Below are 21,088 nucleotides of genomic sequence, written 5' to 3' on the forward strand. Positions count from 1 at the left end.
CAGGAGGCCAAGATAAAGAGAAGAGGAGAGCAAGGACATTACTTTAGTCTTTAAGGTTTCCAAACCCTTTTGCACAGTCAGGTTTGCCAGAGGAAAGATCCTAGGGGAAGGAAGTGGTCCCAGACCCAGAGTGAGGGAATCCAGGAGGGAGCGGTCACAAACACGGGGTGAGGGGATCCAGGAGGGAGCGGTTACAGACAGGAGGTGAGGGAATCTCAGAGGGAGCAGTCACAGACAGGGAGTGAGGGTATCCAGGAGGGAGCAGTCACAGACACGGGGTGAGGGGATCCAGGAGGGAGTGGTCACAGAAGGGGTGGGGGGGTTCTCAGAGGGGAGGGGCTAGTCAGAAGTCAGTCACAGGCTCTAGGGTGGCTGCTGCCCCTTCCACTGCCATTGCAACAATGCTGAGCTGCTTCTTGACCTTGGCCCAGGCACTGGGGTCATCTGGGTTCTCTGCAGCTTCCTCATAGGCATTGGCCAGGCCGGGGAATGTTGTTACATCTGACGTTCGAGGGGCCCAGAGCACATGACTGTAGGGAGAGAGAAGAGGGCTGTGAAGAATGGGGGTAGAAGAAGTCAGGGTTCAAAGCAGCTGCAAGTTGTACCCAGAAGGCTTGGGTGCCTGCTGCTTCCTCTGGTCCCATTCCTGGCCCTCCTGGCCAACACCAAGGGCTTTGTGACTCCCACAAAGAAAGTGTTCACCTCAGAGGCTAGGTGGGGCCAAGACCACTAGTGGGAATGGGACGTGGGGTGTCCCAGGGCCAAGACTCGCATCACCTGTAGTAGTAGTCTTCGGGGAAGGCACGAGTGCTCAGGAAGGCTCGCTCCAAGAACATGAGCTGGTCATTCACCATCCGGACCTTTAGGGGGCTGGGACAGAAAGGAGGGAGTAGTCATGTCTGACTCCTTGGGGTTTTCTTGGCAAAGATACTGGAGGGATTTGCTATTTCTTTCTCCAGTTCATTTTACAGATGAGGAAGCTGAGGCAAGCAGGGTGAAGTGACTTTACCAGGGTCACACAGCAAGTGTCTGAGGCTGGATTTGAATTCATCTTCCCAGAACTCACTGCCCTCAGTCAAGTTAGCAAACTTTTATTAAGCCCCTAGTGTATGCCAGGCTATGTGCTGGACCTTGGAGATACAAATGGAAAAGTAAGCAGGTTCCTGCCCTCAAGGTGCTTCTTTTCTCTGGACTTTGGGGGGAGATAATGCATACAAGGAGAGTGATGGAGTGGGGGCTGGGAAGTGCTAATTGGGGAGATAGGAAGGGCCTCGTGGGTGCTGCCCCCATCTGAGCGGCAGCAGTGACAGCAGAGAAGGGCAGACCTGGGGCAGACAGTCTGTGGTCACCTCCAGCTGACTGCCTGCTGGCTGTCCTGTAGACCTCCCAGCATGAACTCTTCTTCCCCTCTCCCTTCCCTGGCACTGCCCAGGCCACCACGCTCCTCCCCAGCTCCCAGACTCTTCTCATTGCCCACGTGCTGTGTGGTGCCAAGGCCTTCACTGCCACCTCTGACCCTGCCCCTCACCCCCTCACTGCTGGATAGCTGCAGTAGCTGTTGTGGGGTTAGGGTCTGCCTGTCTCAAGCCTCTCCTCCCTCCAGTCCATCCCTCATCTAGCCACCAAAGGGATTTTCCTAAATTGCAGGTCCGACCATGTCTCACACACATACCCTCCCCCCCCTTCTGCTTCTGCCCGCATTCACCTCCAGCATGGACTACAGAATCCTCTGGTACTCCAAGCTCTTCTTAGCTAACCCCCCGCCCCAATATTCTGCTACCCAGCAACACTGGCCTTTCTGTTCCTCATCCCAGCCAGTCTCTCCTGACTCCATGCCCAAGATGCTCTCCCTCCTCACTCCATCTCTGGCTCAGATGCCACCTTCAGCAAGAGGCCTTTGCCATGCCCCCAAAGGAGGAGGGCCATTCTTTGGCAATACCTTTTATTTATACTACATACATGTATTCTGCAGTTAAGTATATATGCGTGTATATTATCTATATCTCTCTAAGGTGGCTCAGTGGATAGAACACTGGACCTGGAGTCAGGCAAACTCATCTCCCTGAGTTCAAATCCGGCCTCAGACATTTCCTAGCTGTGTGACCCTGGGCAAGTCACTTCCCCCATTTGCCTCAGTTTCCTCATCTGTAAATTGAGCTGGAGAAGGGAATGGCAAACCCCTCCAGTGTCTCTGCCTAGATAACCCCAAATGGGGTCACAGAGTTAGACACCTATGCATCATCGTTTGCACTTTGTCCCCCATTAGACTGTGAACTCCATGAGGGCAGGGATCGTGTTTGTGTCTATATTTCCCGGCACTTAGCACATCTCCTGGAACATTGTAAGCAATCAATAAAAGTGTCTGTGGACAGCAAAGGCAGTAAGGTGGCTGACGTCGTGAGTGGCACATTCAGGGCATAGCAAACAGGCTGAAATGTTAAGTTGATGAAGGAGAAGGATAAGCCCAGAAAGGTTGGCTGGCCCCGGACTGGGAAGGGCTTTAAACCCCAGAAGAAGAGCCTGGCCTGGATCCTAGAGGTCCTGGGGAGCCGTGAGAGCTTTGGAGCTGGGGAGTGGATTCCCTCTGCTCCCTGCTGGCTCCTTGGCTGAGAGACCCTCTCCTTCCCTGGACCCAGGGACTCACTCAGACAGGTTCTTCTTGAGGGTTTCAATGCGCTGATCCAGGGCAGCTGCTGCCTGTTCAAACCTCTCAACAGCTGAAACCAGAGGCCCTGTGGTGGGAGGGAGAGAACACCAAGCTCAGCCCAGGGAGGGCAGAGGCCGGGTGCCCAGTGCTGGACTGTAATGAGAAGCCCTGGACAGTACCCAGATCGATGCTTTGCTGTTCCAGGAGGGGCCCCAGATCATCCTGGGCGGCCTGGAGGAAGCTCCGGAGAGTCTCACTATAGTCACTGATGTTGAAGGGCAGCAGGAGGCTGTCGCTGAGACGCAGCAGGATGTTAATGACTGTCTGGGCCACTGCGTGGTGACTGGTGAAGCCTGTGCAGAAAGAGGCACCTGGTGGGATCAGCCCTGCTCCCCAAACTCCCTACCTCACTCCCCTGGGCCTCCTACTCACCAGGGTCAAGAAACTTCTCCACGTACTGGAAGGTGTCGAAGGCAGTGTGGTAGGTGGGGTAGATCCGGGCTGAAGTCTTACTCTGGGGGAGCGAGGGGTTCAGTTCAGTCACAGTGTCTCAGTGCAGGGAGGGCCCTGTGGGGGCCTAAGCCAGAAGAAGGGAGCTTCCTGAGTGGGTAGGAGGAGCCTTAGGCTCTCCAAGGACACCTAGGCCCCACTCCTGGCCCAATGGCCATAGTCTAAGCAAGGGATGGTGTGGGAGGCCCTCCCAGCTATGGGGGCCCTCGAGCAGATGCCAAGGAAGGGTCCTAGGAGAGGAGGGCTGTGGAGATAGGGCCCTGGGGCTGGGGGCCCCTCCCCATGTCTGTGCCCTAGTTCAAGGCCCCAGGGGCTTACTCACCTTGTCATAAGTATAGGCAATGTCCATGGAGGTGATTCCCAGGAAGTGGACAAAGGCGGCATAGTCGCTTCCGGAGCTCAGCGTGCCCAGGCTATAGGGGTAGGGGGCAGGTCCCAGATTTGTGTTTGCTTATTATATATGAATTTCTTTCCCCCCAGTAGCGTGTAAGCTCATCAAGGGTAGGGGCAGTAACCCCAGTACCTGGCATAGTGCCTGGAGTGTAGTAAATGCTTAATATGTTTGCTGATTGACTATTTGACCCATGGTCTCCTCAGATCCCAGGCTCCTCCTCACCTGGGTATGACACCATGAGCAAGGCTGCTTCGGTTGTTATGTTGAAGCCAATTGTCATAAACTGTCAGGCTGCTTTTCCCTGGTGCTGGGACCTGGGCAGGTGGGGATGGAGTAGGCAAGGGAGCCACTTGCCTTGGCCTCCCACCCAGACCCTCTGGAGGATGCTCCCCCACATCCCTCTCCCTCCCTCTCTCCCTGAACCTGTTTTGCTGCAGTAAAGATAACGCTCTGGGCAGGTGGAGTCCCCTGTACCCTCAGGGTAGCATTGGCTGACAAAGGAGGAATGGATACAAGTCAGTCTCCCTCTCCTGTGAGCAGAGCCCTGAAGTTCTGGCCCATTGCTCTCACCCTAGGACCCGACTCACAGAACCCCTAGGCTTCTTGGCCTCAAGCTTCGCCTTACCAAACACAGCGATGTCCACGTTGATATAAACCACCCCACGCTCCTGCAGCTTGGTGAAGAACTCCTGGGGGTCAGAGGCCAAAGGTTAGTAGGTCAACTTCCCCCAGCCTCCCTCCTGCCCTGCTGGTGGGGTCACTCACTTCTGTGAACTCAGTAGAGCCAATGAGGCCAAATTCTTCAGCTCCCCAGCTTGCGAAGACAATTGACCGGCGGGGTCGCCACTTTCCTGGAGGAGAAAGAGGCAGAAGACCAGGCTGTTTGGGTCGCAGGAGGGCAGCACACTGGCAGGGAAAGGAAGGGGGCCACGGTCTGCATTGGGAGAATCTGGTTCATCAGCCCGTATACAGATTGAGAACTGCCAGGACCCCTGAGGCCCCTGATCCAAGCCCTTCATGTTACTGTGGCCTTGGTCACCTGTGACAGTGCCATCCAGGCTGATGAGGTTGGGAGGAGGGAAGCTTGGGGTTCATCAGTATGTGTGGACTTGGGCAATGGGGTGAGAGGAAGAGCCCTGAGTCACGGGTTGGGGGGGGTCTCAGCCTCACCGTCCTTCACCAGGGTCCCCAACACCCTGGAGATCTCCAAGAGCACAGCAGTGCCACTGCTGGGGTCAACAGCCCCGTGGACCCAGCTGTCTCGATGATTCCCATATAGAACATAGCGGTCTGGGGCAGAGGAGGCAAGAGGGTTAGAGATAGGGAGGGGTGGCTTGATGGGACAAAGGGACAGTCCCAGGGGGGCTCTGTGAGGGTCAGAGGAGTAGGCTGGACTTAGGGTCATCAGTTGACCAAGGGGCTTCCTCACCAGGCTCCACGGCCCCCCGGATGATTCCCAGGACATTGGAGGAATTCCTGAGTTCCAGCCGGTTGTGAACAGTGACATTCACCTCACTGTGGGGGAGAGAGAGAGAAGGGTGCAGAGAGGTGAAGAGATTGCCAATGAAAAGAAGAGAAAGGACAAGGGCAAGGGGTGGCAAGAGAGGGATTGGACAGAGGCTGAACAAGCTCTGGGCAAGATTGTCCCCTAGAGATCATCCCTACACTGACTGGGAGGAGGGGCTAGATGCCCCAGGGGTCCATTCCAGCTCTGGGATCCTGGGGAGGAGAGAAGCTAGCATCCAGGAGAGGAGGGAAGAGGGCCCGAGGGCACCACAGGGAGGGGTTGGGTACACTCAGGAATAAAGGGATGTCTTCACCTGTCCTGAGAAAAAGTCCCAGTGTCCAGGAAACCTGGTCCCAGTTTGTAGTCACATCCCAGGGCCCCCTGCCAGGAATCGGGAGCTACAGACCCATCGAGGTTACTGGGAAGGAGACAAAGGGTTAGGATCATAGAATTCAAACCTGGAAGTAACCTGAAAGAATACTCCAACTCCCTCATATTACAGATGGGGAAACCTGAGGGAGGGGAAGGGACCAGCCAAAGAAGCCTGCTTCATGTCACAGCCTGTCTAGGGACCGGGACTTGGCTACCTGGGGATGAAAGATGATACTCCTGGGGGTGGGGGCAGGAAGGTACTGCCCCCCCCCCCACCATGGATGGGAAGGGAAACTCACCAAAGCAGTTTCTGGGCATCCTCGAAGCTAATAGGTTGGGTGGGAATTGGGGGGAAGCCCTGGATGTTATCATTCTCCAGGCGGAAGGCAAAAGGGGTAGCAGGAAAGTAGGGTGTTTTGGGGTCCCCAAAATGCTCATAATAAGAACCACGCTCCACTCCTGAAGGAGGCAGTGCCCAGGAGTAGGGAAAAGTCTCGTTAGGTAACGTCAGGTCGTCATTGATGTCCCTGGGGTCAGTGTAGACCAGAAGCCCAGCCACCCCATGCTTGGCTCCATTCACAGCCTGCAAGGGACAGAGGCAGTGGCGGTTGGCTCCACCCTATCTTCTGGCTTTAGGCTTCTTCCCTCCCCACCCTATTGCTCTGGGGTCAGGGGACACCTTAGAGAATAAGGCTCGATAACCTCATAATTGGAGTCCCAATTTCAACCTCAACACCTAGTCAGACCCTGTCATTTTACGGAAAGCCTGGTGCCTAACTGTAGTTACATCCCCAGGCCCCAGTCAGGAACTGGGAGCAAACTCCAGGTCTATTATGGTTACTGGAAAGGACACAAAGCATTAGGATCATAGAATTCAAACCTGGAAATAACCTCAAAGATCATGTCAACCTCATATTACAGGTGGAAAAACTAAGGCGCAGAGAGGGGTCCAAGAAGGCTGCCTCGTGCCATGCTGTCCTGAAAGGTGTCATCCTGGAGGAGAAAAGGAAGCTACCTTCCCCAGTGGGCAAAGGACTGGGCCAACCTGTCTAAGTGGCAGTTAATGGCAGAGCCTGTAGTTAAAGGAAGTCTCCTGACTTCCACGTCACACCCCTACCTGCACCCTACCCTTCCTGTTCCCTTTTTTCTCTGTGGCCCAGCTTCTATTCCTTCCCTAGAGGCATCTGATAACCTGCTTACCTTGGCTCCTCGCCCCACCCCACCATAGCGGGTCAGGGCTATGGTGCCAGTGAGGTTGATGCCCTGTTCCTTCAGGTAGGCATAATCACTCTCTGCGCCTCTGTTGGCATAGACCAGAAGACCCTGAGCCCAAGGAACAAGAAATTAGGGAAGAGATTCTTCCTTCACAACGTGACTAGTGTGGAAATACGTCTAATAGGATTGTACATGTCTAGCCTACATCAGATTGCATGCCATCTTGGGGAGGGGGGAGGGAGAAAAAAATTTGGAACTCAAAATCTTATAAAGTAAATGTTGAAAACTATCTTTACACGTAATTGGGGGAAAAATACTGTAGGAAGAGCAGTATGTAGGAGAAAAGACCAAAGAGTCTGCGAGCCCTCTGAAGCTTCTAACTACGGCACCTCCTTTTACAGAAGGGAGATGGAGGCCCCCGGGAGGGAAGGGACCTGCCTGGCTGGTGGTAAATGGCTAAGATTCTGCCTGGTCTCCTAACTCCAAATACAAGAAGGAACCTGGAGGGTTAGCTGCCTGGGTCCCTTTTGGGGAGTGGAGGAAAGAGAGCTGGAGTAGAGGATCCATACCTGAGGGGTCCCTGCTGGGGCATAAGCAGCATAAGGCTGCACCACCTCTGGGTCTGCTTGCTCCCCAGTAAGGTTTGCTTCACTCCGCTGGGCAGTAAAGAGAGTGGTTCCCTCAGGACTCACTGTGGGGAAATGGGGAGAGAGAAAGCCAGGGTCACACAGCAAGTGAGGGTCTGACCCCACATTCAGGATTCTTGGTGCTACAGATCACTGCCCCCATTGGAGCTAAGCCAGCTCTGCCACTTCACCATCTGAGGCGGTGAGAGACATTCCTCCTGCTCCCCTGTTTGTGATCTCCATCCTGGCAGACCCCAGCCTTACCCACTCGGACCGTGTTGGGCTGCTCTTGGCTAGGGAAGGACAATAGCACCTCGTAGACCCCCTCCTCAACAGAGTCCAACCCCGACTCAGGGTCCTGCCACCTCTGCAGAAGGAGCTGAACGAGATTTTCATCCCTCGCGGTGGTGGCCATATGGGGCTCCAAGGACAGCTCCCTGCAGGGAGGAGAGATGGGACTGGGTCAGTGTGGAGGACTGTGGAGGGGAGATCTGGGACAGGGTGGGTGTGGCGCTGGTCCTGGATCATCATGAAGACATTGGGCAGTGTAGGAACACCTTGGTGGAGGGAGATGCTTGGGGACATCTCTCCTTTCTCACCTGAGGTTCTCCTGGATCCTGTTGGCATCCAGTTGAGCCATGACAGTCTCCAGCACTTCCTGATCCAGGTCCTGGGAGGGACTGGCCGGGCCAGCTGACTCAGGCTGGTCAGCCTTCTTGGGAATGGCGAAGTGTCCTACGATGATGCCCAAACTAAAGAGGGCAGCGAGCCCCACCACCAACAGGATCACTTTCCACCACTTCATGGTGTAAGGAAATTCCCACCACTCCAAGCAGGAGACTTCTTATAGATGGGGTGTCCATGTCCGTGGTTAACCATTACCCTGGAGGACCTGCACTTTGCACTGCCTGGGGTGGAGAGAAATAGGGGGTGCCATGATTCCAGGGAACCAGCTTCCCCATATGGGGGACCTTGCTGGGGAGAGACCCATCTGTCCTTCGTTTCAGCCAGTTCCATGGCTTCACGGTCAAGCTTACCCGTTCCCTCTCAGTCACCACTCGCCGTTCAGTGCATCTCCGTTGGGTTGATTCTGCTTCCTTCTCTCATCTTATCTGGACACCCCCTGGCTCATCACCTGCTGTAAACAACCATCCAACTGGAGGCGGGTTTCAGCCTTTCTCCTTCACCCTCCCTGCTCCGTACAGCTGCCAGAATAGCCCCGCTCCAACACTTTGCAGGGAGTAACAATGATTAAGAGCCTACTGTGTGCTAAGCACTTCGCACTTGATCTTGCTTGATCCTCACAACGAGCGAGCCTGTTATCCCCCTTATGTCATAATTGCCCAGTCACATCTAACTCTTTGTGAACCAACTTGGGGTTTTCTTGGCAAAGATATTGGAGTGATTTGCCATTTCCTTCTCCAGCTCATTTTACAGATGAGGAAACTGAGGCAGAGTTAAGTGACTTACCCAGGGTCATGCAGCTAGTAAGTGTCTGAGCCCAGATTTGAACTCAGGGAGATGCGTCTTCCTGACTCCAGGACCGGTGCTCGATCCGCTGCACCATCTAGCTGCCCTATCCCCATTTTAGAGAGGAAGAAACTGAGGCAGACAATGTCTGAAAGTGGATTTGAACTCAGGTCTTCCTGACTCCAGGTTCAGAGCTTAATCCATTGTGCTACCTTGAGTGATTCCCTGTTGCCTCTAGGAGAGAAACAAACTCTTCAAGTTTCTCTCAAAGCCTTCACGATCCCAATCCTGTCTACTTTCCAGATATTTTCTGTTCCTCCCCTTCGAACAATCTACATTCTAGCTGACTTATTTGCTATCACCTAAACTCAGCATCTCGTTTCCCATCTCCATACTTTTGCACAGGCTTTCCCTAATGCCTGGAATGCCTTCCCTTCCCTACCTCTGCCTGTTAAAATCCTTCTCTTCCTTCAAGGCTGAGCTCAGGTGCCAATTTCTCCATGAGGTCTTCCTGATGACCGTAGCTTCAAGCGTCTTCACCCTCCTCATATTGTCCTTGGGCACTTTGCCCAGATCTCTCCTTTGCCTCCATCACTGCCCCCTAGTAGTGAACTCATAACGGAGATCAAAGTGTGGAAAGGTCTTTCTGGGTCTGTGTCCTTATCTGTCAAAGAAGGGAGTTGGACCAGATGACTTCAGTCCCGTCCTGCTCTAAATCTACGATCCTTTGCTTAGACTTGTGTCCTCCGGCTGACAAACAAGGGTGAACACATTGGTGGGAGCCCATGAGCAATGGTTGCTGGTGGATCCAGAAACTCAGAATACCTTGAACCTGGGGTAGCCTTGTAGGTAGACCTACTGTGTGAATTGGGGGATTGTGTGTCTTCAGGTGCTATATATTTCTTTGTATTTGCACCACCAACCCTCCAAATGGAAAGTTTCTCCAGGGCAGGAATTAGGTCATTTTTCATCTTTATAGCCTCAAGGCTCAGTTATGGTGCCTTGAAAACATTGATAAATACTACTTAAATTCCCTAATTTCCCAGACTAAGGATAGAGGTAGTAAAAATGCAGCTACTTGTCCAGCCCCCCTCCATGAACCCAGTGTCCCCCCGCCTCTCACCTGAAGAACCCAACCCCATCTCACCATTTCACAAAAGGCATGGAGTATTGAAGATGGTCTGCCACAATCCCAGATGTATATAGGGACAGAGCCAGAAATGGGCCTCATTCCCTCATGCCAGTGTCTCCCCACCTTGACCATCCCGGGCATCCCAACTCTCCTCCTCTAGCTCTGGGGCTTCTGGTATGTGCTGTTTTCAAATGCTGGGCTCCTCTGGGCTGAGCCCAGGTCATGGCTCCCATATCAGTGTGCAGGTTGGCAGTTTGGTCCTGTAATGTCCACTCGCCTTCCCTTTCTCTGGCCACAGCCTGCACCCCTCACCCCAGGGGATATTTCCTAAACAGGAAGGGGATGAGGGAGAAAGTGGTTGGTCCTGCATAAGCCCAGGCAACCTGGGTGGGGTTTGGAGTCAGAGGACAGGGCTTGAATCTGGGCTTCACCACTTAGATGGCTGTATGACCTTGGGAGAGTTCCTTCCCACAAAGGACCTTCCAGTGCTCACTCCTGAAATCTGAAGAAACTGGTGCCAGTGGATGAAGGCCTCCTTCCCTGCCCCTTCCTCCCCTCCTCCCTACACAAACCCCCCCACCCCGGCCATCCTTTTCCTCCAGTTTAAGGCTGGTCAGGGTCAGGTCTTGAAAGATGAGATCTCCTCTGCACAGCCTGATATCCTGACCCTAAAGGCCTGGCCAGAGCTCTAAATGGCTGTGCTGGACCAAAGCCGTGATAGGACCATAGAGCAAGAGCTGGAAGAGACCTCCAAGGTAGTGTCCAACTCCTTCGTATTACAGATGGGGAAGCTGAGGCCCAATCACACAGGTAGTGTCAGAAGTGGGCGGGCTCCAGAGCCTGTGCTCTTTCCACTGTCAAAGGGAGCCCCCAAATCCCAAGGTGGGGGCAGGGGCTCAGAGGCTCTTCCTTCTTTGTTGTGTGAATCACTTCTTTGTCTTCTGCCTTATCTCTTCCAGAGGGGGAGCCAGCCTCTCCCAGGTGCTTATCTCTTCAGTCTCATGGGCTCCCCTGGGCAAGTTGACCTGCCCTTGAATCATCTCTGCAGGATGGGTGTGGCTGGGCTTTGGGTGGATCTGGGACCAGGATCCAGGGAAGAGTGATCCCCCTGTACACACCGGCACCCCCTACCTCCTACACACACACACACACCAGAGCAGGTGTGGGGGTGGCTAAAGCTTTATTGCTGACATTAAGTGTGGGGCAGGGGAGCCTGGGGTGGAGTCCTCTCATGGGGACAGACATCCTCCTCCCTAGTTGCACCTAGAACACCGACACTACCCTCCTCCCTTAGCTCTGGACTGCCCAGGGCATGGAGGAGTCTAGGGAGCAGCTGGGAGCCTCGTTCAGGAGAAAGAACACGGGGCATCCTGTGGGGCTAGGGGCCAACCTGGAGACCTGGAGTAGAAGGAGATAGACTGTGAACCGGGACTGGGAGCTGGGGCTGGCTGTTCCCCACCCCCACCCTGTGCCCCCCTCAGGACCAGCCCCAGCCCCAAGACACACCAGGCTTTGGAGCTTCTCCTCCAGGACTTGGTGGGCCTTATGGGTGCTGGCCAGGTCCTCCTGCAGCCTGGGGTGGGGAGAGAAGGCCTTCACCCACTCTACACACTCTCCTGGCTGGCTCTGTGGCCTGTGCACCCAGACTCTCCGAGTGCAGCTGCACCTCGGATACTGACTGTTCGGGGAAGGAAAGCTCCACAGCGGAACATCCCTAAGGAGCGCTCCTTCAGGGATCCCACTGGCCCCCCAGGCTGCCTGCTCCATTCCTACCTGACATCACATCCCTTCTCTCTCCCAGGCTCCAGGCTTCTCTTGTCTGGCCGAAGCCCTTGGCCAGCCTGGCTGACCTCTCAACACGCTCCCTCCCCTCATCTCCCCCCTGAAATCCTGATGCAAAGGGGTGTGTGTAACAGAAGACTGGGTATGCCAGCGGGTGGCTCCCCGCATTTGGTGACACCATAAAGCCCAGTGGCTAGAAAGCCAAGAAGACAGCTGGCCTTTCTCCAGTGCTTCCTGCCAAGCAGGTCCTTTTCTACCAGCCTTGGAAAGTTAAGTCCTAGACATTTTTCCCCTGGGATGGGGAGACTGAGGCGCACACAAGGACCATGAAATGCAGAGCTAGAAGAGACCTTAGAGTCAAAATCTCTCATTTCACAAATAATCAAAACAAACCCAAGGACTAGAGACAGAGAGGGATTGCCACGAGCACATGGTTAAAGTAGCAGAGCCAAGATTCAAACCCAGGGCTTTTGACTCTGTCACCTGCTTTCCCATCTGCCAGCACTGCTTCCAGGGTCCCACTCTTGCTCAGAGGACTTCTGGTCCTTAATCCCGGGCTCCCCCCACCCCAGCCTACTTCTCAGTAGCCCAGTAAATGGGCTCAAGGGAGGGACCGGGAGGACCCCCAGCTGCACCAATGCCCTGCCTCACCTCAGGAACTGCTCCTTCAGGGTCATCAGCTCCTCCCACACCTGCCCCAGGTTGAACTTGGGCTCCCCATCTCCATCTTCCACTGGGGATCCCGTGTCCAAGGAGCCCCTGTGGGGAGACCAGGGATGATTGAAGGAAAGCTGGGGGCATGGAGCTCTAAAATGTCCAGGAAGCCTTCCTTGATTTCCTCCATCTGTACAGTTCTGGGGTTTGCCCTCCCCTGATGCACTTAGCACTCTTCGTGTCTCAGTCTAGCAAACTGAGCTGGTCTTCGCCATGTCTCAGGACAGGGCTCTGCACGTGGGACATGCTTAGTAAATGTTGAATGGATGAATGAAGCAGATTCTGTAGGGAGAGGGGAGGGTTGGAGGGGTGGTGCTGGAAATAGGAGACTAGGAAAGAGCCTCCATGCTCCCACACCTCCACTCACCCTCGGGGCTCAGGCGAATCTGGCTGTGTCTGCAGGTCGGACAGCTGGTCCTCCGGAAAAATCAGCTAAAAAATCAAGCAGGGTTGGAGCAGCTGGGGAGTGGGGGGCAGTAAATAAGGGACATTGTCTCCCAGGCTCCCTCCCTTCGCCTTCTCCTACCTGGCTTGGGGGCTTTGCCCTCTGTCGTCCTGGGGGAGGAGAGTGACTAGGAGGTTCCAGGGCACCCCTCCGTCCCAGAGCCCGAAGCTGGGCAGGACTCAGCACCCTCTGCGTTATCTTGTCTAGGAAGGCGGAAAACCTCAGCCTCTCCCCAAGGCCCTGGCCACCGATCAGTGGTCCCCTACCCATCTGGGGGGAGTGGCCTGAGGAGCCCTGGGAGGAGGAAGATGAACTCCGTGAGGCCTCCTGTTCCCAGGCCCAAGGAGGCTGGAAGAACTTCTCCAGGACTTCCAGCTTCCCCTCAGCCACTCCTGAAGCCCCTCTGGCCCAGGACCCCAGCCTCCGGCTCATCCTGAGTGCAGAGAGCAAGGGCGGTTGTCATCTGGGGCTCTGACCTCCCTCTGGCTCTCCGGGGTCCAGGGAGTGCCACAATGAGGCCAGCATAGGAGAACAGCCCCGCAGCTGGGACTCATCGATATTCCTTCAACATTTGCCAACTGTGGGGAATAGGCTTGCTTATGTCAATATCTTTGCTGACATTTATTGAGGGCTGCTGGGCTGACCGCCATCCTAGCCTCTGACCTTGGATCAGAGGCTCGAGCTGGTGGCCTAATTTAGTGTCCCTGCCGGCTCCTGAATTTTTGAGGGCCTGGTGAGTCTTGCTCCACCGGGGAATCACAGCATTGCTTCCAGACTGGATCAGTTGGTGACTCTGACCTGGCTTCCGGAGTGAGGCCTAGCACATAGTAGGGCTTGATAAATGTCCTAGCCATGGCCTAGAACAGGCCTTCCACACACTTTACACCTAGGCACGTCTATCTGACTGCACCATTCCCTCACTCAACAATCATCATTGGCTCCCAATGACCTTCAGGATCAAAGCGGGCTCTTTGGGCACTGAAGGCCTTTCATAGCTGCTTTGGCTGTCAGCTTTACACATATATCCTCAGGGCGGCCAGACTGGCATTTGTGCTGTTCCTCACACCTAATACTCCTGCTTTGTCTCCAGGCCTGTGTCCTCCCTGCCTGGGCCACATGGCCCTCACTCCTTGGGATCTCTGGTTTTCTTCAAAGCTCAGCTTTGCTGCCTCTTTTATGAAAACTCTCCTCGTTTGGCAGCTGCTAGCATGCCCCCCACCCCCCCACCTGGGGGCAAGCACTATGCTGGAAAAGCCTGTCAATGGACAACAGCTACTACTGTCTGTTGAATTGCTCCCCATGGACTGACCTTAGCTGGGCCCACAGGCTCATGGGCCCAGGTTCCTCCTCCATGAAACCAGACAGAAAGCAGAGATAGAAGTGGTTTAATCAGCTTTTAAAACAAAACCTCCACCTTCTCCCAACAGTTAAAACAGCAGGCCCCTGCTGGGGAAGAGGGAGAGTGCTTCTTAGGGATAGCAGTCTCTAAAAGATGCTTGCTTGCTGCCTCTAGCCTGGGCACTCATGGTCTGCATCTCCGTGCTCAAGACGGTTCCATCTACAAGCCTGTGATGCAACTCCCCAGCACACTGGGGCCAGCCTTCTTATTGGCCCCCACGTAAACAGGTAGGTGTGTTGGCCTTGCTGGAGAGGGTCTGGAAGGTGGCAGCAGCTGCAGCTCAACTGCGGTTTGTAGCCCAGGCACAGCTTTCATAAAGACCAAGCCTCACACAGCCGGAGACACAGAAGAAAATGTGATGAGCTGAGCCTATGGGCTGGCTAGAAAGGGGGCCTTGGTGTCTCCAGCCATCCTTGTCCCTGGCAGGCATCACTGCCATCCAGCCTTGTCCCCTAACCCAACCTTGGAGCTGCCTGCTCTTGATCTGAAGCTGAATTTTGGCCAGAGAGGTCATACTTTGGGTCACAAAACTGTGTGTGTGTGTGTGTGTGTGTAAATATTAAAATATAATTGAGAAAGTTAACAAAATATAACATCAACAACGTTCATTTGTATCTGTTTCTACTTGAGTTTCACCCCTCAGCTGGGCCTACAGTAAGGTCATCAGGCAGTGCAGCCTGGGGGGTGGCTGGAGAACTCCAGCCCCCGACCCTCCCTTGGGCACCTGGCAGACCACAGGCCAGGAAGCTGAGCAGTCTCCCTTGTGCTTCTGGAGCGTACGGCTGTAGCCTGGAAAGAGCTGACTATCCAGTACCAAGCCAGCGTTCCTCCTCTTCAAACTGTCTTCTGGGAGTCATCTAAGAGGGGTGATCCACCTTGACCCAACTCACCGTCCCATCAGTTTACAACTGCCTCTCCAGAAAGAATCAGCAGGGCCTGGGCCTGTGGAGGGGCACAAAGCCATACCCCCACAAAGGGCGTGACTGCAGACCTCAGTAGCCTGAGCAGCCTGGGCACCCTGGGGGAGAAGGCTCAGGCTGAAGGCAATCTCCCAGACTCTCAGAATAAATGCCAAGATAGATACAAGCTGGGAGGGAGAAAGGCTCAGCTGTGGGACCTGTTCCTACCTGCCACAAGCAATGGCAAGGCCTTCCCCACGCCCAGGAAACCTGGTGGAGACAAACTAGAGAGGAAGGTTGAGAAGAGGGAGACACTGCAGGAGGTGCCAGCTGGAGGACACAGGGCCCTGCTCCCCCCATCCCCAGCTCTCTTTCCACACAGCCTGCTTCCTAACACTTCCATGGTTTCCAAGTGCTACCTTTATTCTTCCTGGTTAAGCCCCGGGAAAGGAGAAACAAGGCACCTAGGACACAATGGGATGAGCCCAAGCACCATCTGCATGGCAGCTACTGGATGGGATGCCAAGAAAAGTGGGAGGTAACAAGGCCATGGTCAATGGTGCCCCTAGCCAGGTCCCCCGCTGATGATCAAAGTCCTCAAGGTGGAGGGACCCAAGACGGCCTCAGTGTCAAGTGCCAGCACCCCCAGGAGACAGGGCATATCTGCACCGGGGATGGAGGCAGCCAATGCTAGTGGCTGAGACTCCTAGAAAGGGGTGAAGAAAGAACACACACTATATACAGGAGGGGGCAGTCCAGTGCAGAAATCCTCTGTTCATCCACCTCACTCCACCAGGAGATCAAACTTCTCAGCAGCCTCAAACTGGGCATTCATGGCAGCAGCCCACTCATCTAGCTCTGATTTCTGCAGGGACAAGAGGAAGAGATGGGTAAGCAGGGAGGGAGGGACATCCGACTGAGCCACCCAACCCCCCCAACCCCAGACTGGATTTATGACCACCGCCAAGAGTGTGGGGGTGGGGGGCTGGATTCTACAGAAAATGACCTTCAGGATGATAAAGAGAACAAGAAAGGTTTATGGGAATGGAAACCTGAGATGGCTGAGGGAATGGGAAGAGAAGCCCCACCCCCTCTGTGAGACTGAGACCCGAGGCCCAGGCTGCTGGAAGGCCTGGCCAATGTGCCGCTTCTGAGGCTGGAGTGAGGAGGCCACAGGACATGTCTCCATCCTTTGGGAGAGGCAGGGGCCACAGGGACAGAATGGTACATAGGCCAGGCCTGGTCATGCTGATTTTTCTTATGTTTTTCTATATCAAACCATATCCAGTCAGGCTTGACTTTGCTCCCTGGCAAAACGGTAGAGGATATTAACGGACAGTTTGTGGGCATTTGGAAAGGGAAGCAGTGACCACAAAGGGCCAGCCTGGCTTCATCACGAATCACAGCAGCCCAAGCTCTCTGCTTTCATCAGACTTGGCCAGGGGGATCAGGGAAAGGCCTGAGGCGCAGAATTCTGAGACTGGGGCAAAACATTTGACAAGGTCTTCCCTGGGGACCAGACAACAGTAGTTAAGTGGATTCTGATCTGGCTCAATGGCCAGTCCCCAAGAGTTGAGTTGTCTCGGTCTCAAAGGGTCAATTGCTAGACAACCTCAGGATGGAGAGTGCCCAGGAACCCTCCCTGGCATTTTCCCAGTCATGCTTTTATCAGCAATATGGATGCAAGCAGAGACAACAGGTGTGGCAGATGTGAAGACAGGATAGTGGGAGCAGGACGGATGCCAGAAGTGGGATCTACAAGGACTGGATGCTGCATAAGGTGAATGTTATCCAAAGAAATGCAAAACCTTGACTGCGGTCCCGACGTGGGGGCTGGGTGGCAATCAGAATGCTAATGGCGTCTAAGCTGCCCGCAGAGAGGTTCTCACTTTGGAACGAGGGGGAAGAGATTCCCTCTGTCCTCTGCCCCCATCAAATCCCCTCTCAAGTATGGCCACTGGTGCCGTGTCCACATTTTAAGACCAAGTGGATTCTACCTCCAGGAGGATGACCGGGATGGTCGGAGCACTGGAGATGCCAGCCTCCGTGAGCGCTGATGGACAGAGACCGAGAAGGCAGAGGGAGGGAGCATCTATTACATAGACAGACTGGACTTGGCTCCACAGAGAAGGACGAGCAACAGAAGAATCAGCTCCATGGGAGGAGTTGCCTTGAGAGAAGGCCTGACAAGCACTAGTGGGGAGATGCCAAGGGGACGTGCTCACCAAGATCTCGGGCACCTTCCTCTTCCGGCGCTTCTCCTTGGTCATGGTGATGCCAGGGAGGGTGGAGTCCAGCCCCCAGGGCTCAGCCATGGGGGCGACTGCTTGGCTTTTCAACTCCTTCACCACAGGGGAGACGTTCTCCAGCTCCTCTCCCGAGAGCAGCCTTTCGAAACCAAAGAAGGAACGGCGGTGGTAGTTAGGCGTCGAGGTGGAGCCACAGCCTGCACCTGGGTCATCGAGGCGGCTGTAGGAACGCCGAACTTTCCTGGACATCTCCAGATCTCTGGCGTCCATGAGTTCTGGCCTGGCGATGGCATTAGGGGTCAGAGGGCCTAGCACTGTGGTGATCACTTCCAGAGCTGGGCCTGTGAGAGGAGAGCCGCCTTTATTGAGGGGGGCACTTTCCTGTAGAGGGGGAGCATTTTCCTTCTCCAGAAGCTTAACCTGTAGGAGGAAGCCAGAGACAAGGTGAAAGAAAAAGGAGAAGCATGGGAGGAGGCTCTGCAGACAGCGGCTCTTCCCCTCCCTCCCTCAGGCTGGGCTCCCGACTCCATCACTCCTTCCTGATCCTCTTCCTAAACCTTACACATGCCCTGAAGAGATGACCCACCACCAAATGCCCCCATGTTTGCCTGGATATGCTGCTGGCACCGAATACCTGACATGTCTAAACCTGCCCTCTGATGCTACCATACTTCCTGTTTCCAAGGCCAACAACTACGTCCATGCAGGATCAGAGCACAGAGAGAAAGCATTCTCAGAGGGGAGACTGGAAAAGGCCTAGTGCAGGTGGGATGAGGCCAAGAGGCAGATGTGAGGAGAGCCAGGGCAAGGGCTCAGAGTCTAGAGGCAGGATTAGGTCACAGAGAATATGGAGCAGAGTCGAGTCTAGGAAAACTGGACAGGAATGCCACTCAGAAGACTGAGAGAATGCCACTGGAGGTCACTGAGCAAGGGGCTGGGGTGACCCATTTCCCCCTCTGCACAGGGGCTGCACTGGCCAAGTGCTTGGGGGGTGTGGGAGAACTGAGGCAGCAGAGATGCCAGCCTAGCTGAGCTCCAAGCCAAGGCATTTCCCTAATTCTACCAGCCTGCCAACAAACCTTCACTTCCTCCCTGTTGCCAACCAAACAATGTACAAAAACTTAGTCACGGCATTTGAGCCTTTTACTACCTACCTCCAACCTGCCCACCACTTCCTACTGCTTCTCTCCAGGTGGCCCCTGCTCTAGCCCTGGATGGGCACCTCTCCACCTCCTGCTCTCAGCCTGCCTAACTTCAGTATGGACCACCTGCCCACTGTTGGGAAGTCTCCCTTTTCCTGCAAGGCCCAGGTCAGATGCCGCCTTCTCAGCACACCTTCTGAGTGAAAGCGATTGCTCCTGCCTTCAGATTTCTCACGGCAATCTGCCAAAGCTCCCCTGGGCCTCTAATTCCTTCCTTCACAAACCAAGGACCCTCCTTTGCCATTTGGCTGGAAGCTCTTTGGGAGAAGGACCTACTTGTGTGTCCCAAGGGAAAGCACAGGACAAGGCTCAACAAATCTCTGCTTAATTAAGTTGATGATTGTCTTTCAGGTGGCCTTGCCCCTAACTCCCTGTTTTTGTCCCACACTGGACCCTCATTTGACAGAGAGCACTTGGTGAGTGTCTGTGTAGGAAGCTTGGCTCCTGTCCCCACGTGGCTCAGTCTAGCTGGAGAACAGGACACGAATGTGGTGACACTGACAGAGCCTATCACAAATGCAACCAAGAAGTTCAGACAAAACACCAGAGTGACAGCAGGTGGAGGCTGTTCTAAGCAGACATCAGAGGCTTCCCTACTGTAGTTGGTGGCATTTGTGTGGGGCTATAGGCGAATGGGAGAGGAGAGGAGAGGGAGCACCACAGACAGAAAATGCTGGGAAGGAGGGACGGAGGCAGGAGGACACAAACAGAGTGAGTGGTCAGATGAGAGGCCGATTTAGCTCCGATGCAGGGGACTTGGGCAGAAGCTACGTAACGTAAAGCACCGGCCCTGAACAAAGAAAACACGACCAAGTGGTAAAACGGCTCCTTTTCCCAGGCCCAGGCGTCTTCCTCCCCAAGCCTTACCTCTGGAGACGGGGACGTGTCCTTCTTGGCCGAAGACTTTCGGCCCTGGGAGGTGGTAGTCTGTGATGGAGAGATGAGAAAGGTTGAGGGGGGCAGGTTGGGAGCTGGCCGAGGCTGCAGGGAGGCAGGGGTGGGCTCGCCTCTAGGGGCTGGGACACAATCTTCTTTAAGGAGATGGGTGTGGGGGCTGCAGGAGCAGCAGCCTGCAATGGGCTAAGCTGGGTGAGATCAAGAGCTCCTCTCTGCTCTGGCCTTTGGGTCCCCTCCAGCACCTAGAACATAGCTCAGCAAAAGCTAGCTGACTCTAACAGCCAGTGCTGCGAGGCCTGCAAAATGTGTTCCAGGTATGACATCATTTTATCCTCATCGTGGCCCTGACGGGTTTTATCATCCCCATTTTGCAGGTGAAGAAACTGAGGCAGATAAAGGTTAAGTGATCTGCCAGGGTGGCGCAGCCAGCATCTGAGGCTGGACTTGAACTCAGAGCTTTAGGTTGCCTGTTAAGGCTGAAGGGAAGAAGAGGTTTGGCAGGTAGAGACGAGAGCAGAGCCGTGGCCGGGAAGAAAGGACAGGCCTGGCTCAGAGGCAGGTGGCTCACCTGCGTAGTCCGGGCCCCAGCTTCCTCCCTGCCGCAGGCTTTCTGGCAAGGGGGGGGGGGGCGGTACAGCTTGTGAAGGAAGAGAGCCGGTGGGTTCTGGGACCAGAGGGAAGGGGCGGGGAACGAAGCTCACCTGCGGCCTCCGGGGCACCGCCTTCACTGCCGTGGACCCCTGGGCTCCGGGGCTGGTGACCTGGATGAGAGGAGAATGAGGAAGGGGCTCTGCTGCAGGACAGCGGGAGAGCCGGGGTGGGGGCGGGGACACTGGCTCACCTCTGCAGTCCGGGGCAAGATCTTCCTCAGGGTGATGGTCGTCCTGGGGGCGGGGGTGGAAGGCTAGGAAGCAGAAGGGGTCAAAGGGTGAGGGGGGCTGGCAGAGGGATGGGGGGCGGGGAGAGGGGCTGGCAGAGGAGGAAAGTGGGGGAGGGCTCGGAGACAGGCGGAGCAGGGGTGGAGAGGGCAGAGGGCCGGGGGTCAGGGGGTGATGGGGGCTGGCAGAGGAACGGGGGGAAGGCCTGGCATAGAGGCCCGGGGTGCTAGGACTCACCTGGGGAGGTGTTTCAGGCACGGAGCCCGATTTCCGCTGGGACCTGCGCAGTGCGGGAGCAGGAGGGGGTGGGGACGCGGGGTCTGCGGAGAGAAGGTGGGGGGTGAGGCCGAGCCTGAGGGCCAGATGGGCCGCCCCGCCCCCGCCCCCTCAGGCCACGCTCGCTCGCCCTCTCCCCGCTCCGGACCCCCGCTCACCAGAGCGCCTCGCTCCGCCGCCGCACCGCTCCCCCGCGGTCCCGGAGCGGCTGCGGGTCCGGCTCCGTCTCGCCGACATCTCCAGCCGCTGGTGCCGACAGAAAACCGCGCTCAGGTGCGGGGAGCGCGGAGCGTTCAAATAACCCGCCAAGCCGGAAGTGACGAGGGCGGAAGAAGCCGGCAGAAGGGGCGGGGTCGCTGGATTCGGCTCCGCCGTCCCTCAGTGAGCACGCGCGTGGCCCGGGGCCCCGGGCCCCGGGGGGGGGGGGTGGAAGGGAAGCGGGGGCGCGCGGTCTGGGTGGCGTCATCAGTGTGC

The 21,088-nt window shown here is 55.6% G+C and overlaps 2 protein-coding genes across 2 annotated transcripts; both read right to left on the reverse strand.

Moving 5' to 3' along the window:
* Positions 1–343: 343 nt before the first annotated feature.
* Positions 344–8,076, reverse strand: NAALADL1 (N-acetylated alpha-linked acidic dipeptidase like 1). The gene is made up of 18 exons (XM_036763641.1): positions 7,871–8,076; positions 7,536–7,708; positions 7,215–7,336; positions 6,631–6,753; positions 5,730–6,013; positions 5,372–5,476; positions 4,981–5,066; positions 4,722–4,841; positions 4,317–4,402; positions 4,177–4,240; positions 3,975–4,042; positions 3,774–3,865; positions 3,480–3,570; positions 3,080–3,161; positions 2,827–3,000; positions 2,645–2,732; positions 778–870; positions 344–530 (listed from the first exon to the last, which is right to left on the reverse strand). The coding sequence occupies exons 1-18, from the start codon at positions 8,074–8,076 to the stop codon at positions 344–346; spliced, it is 2,244 nt and encodes a 747-aa protein (XP_036619536.1).
* Positions 8,077–14,184: 6,108 nt separating this feature from the next.
* Positions 14,185–20,926, reverse strand: CDCA5 (cell division cycle associated 5). Its single transcript, XM_036763659.1, has 7 exons — positions 20,773–20,926; positions 20,576–20,658; positions 20,302–20,364; positions 20,162–20,221; positions 19,431–19,490; positions 17,338–17,781; positions 14,185–15,977 (listed from the first exon to the last, which is right to left on the reverse strand). The coding sequence occupies exons 1-7, from the start codon at positions 20,849–20,851 to the stop codon at positions 15,897–15,899; spliced, it is 870 nt and encodes a 289-aa protein (XP_036619554.1). The 5' UTR covers positions 20,852–20,926; the 3' UTR covers positions 14,185–15,896.
* Between the last annotated feature and the right edge of the window lie 162 nt (positions 20,927–21,088).

This window comes from Trichosurus vulpecula, chromosome 6 (assembly GCF_011100635.1).
Source record: "Trichosurus vulpecula isolate mTriVul1 chromosome 6, mTriVul1.pri, whole genome shotgun sequence".
Lineage (NCBI taxonomy): Eukaryota > Metazoa > Chordata > Mammalia > Diprotodontia > Phalangeridae > Trichosurus > Trichosurus vulpecula.

Coding starts and splice junctions, on each gene's coding strand:
- NAALADL1 (XM_036763641.1), bottom strand. CDS start 8,076: ATGAAGTGGTGGAAAGTGATCCTGTTGGTGGTGGGGCTCGCTGCCCTC. Junction 4,241..4,316: donor GCTCTACTGAGTTCACAGAA/GTGAGTGACCCC, acceptor TCTGACCCCCAG/GAGTTCTTCACCAAGCTGCA. Junction 3,866..3,974: donor TCTTTACTGCAGCAAAACAG/GTTCAGGGAGAG, acceptor CCACCTGCCCAG/GTCCCAGCACCAGGGAAAAG.
- CDCA5 (XM_036763659.1), bottom strand. CDS start 20,851: ATGTCGGCGAGACGGAGCCGGACCCGCAGCCGCTCCGGGACCGCGGGG. Junction 17,782..19,430: donor ACACGTCCCCGTCTCCAGAG/GTAAGGCTTGGG, acceptor TTCCTCCTACAG/GTTAAGCTTCTGGAGAAGGA. Junction 15,978..17,337: donor GGAAGGTGCCCGAGATCTTG/GTGAGCACGTCC, acceptor TTGTCCCTGCAG/AAATCAGAGCTAGATGAGTG.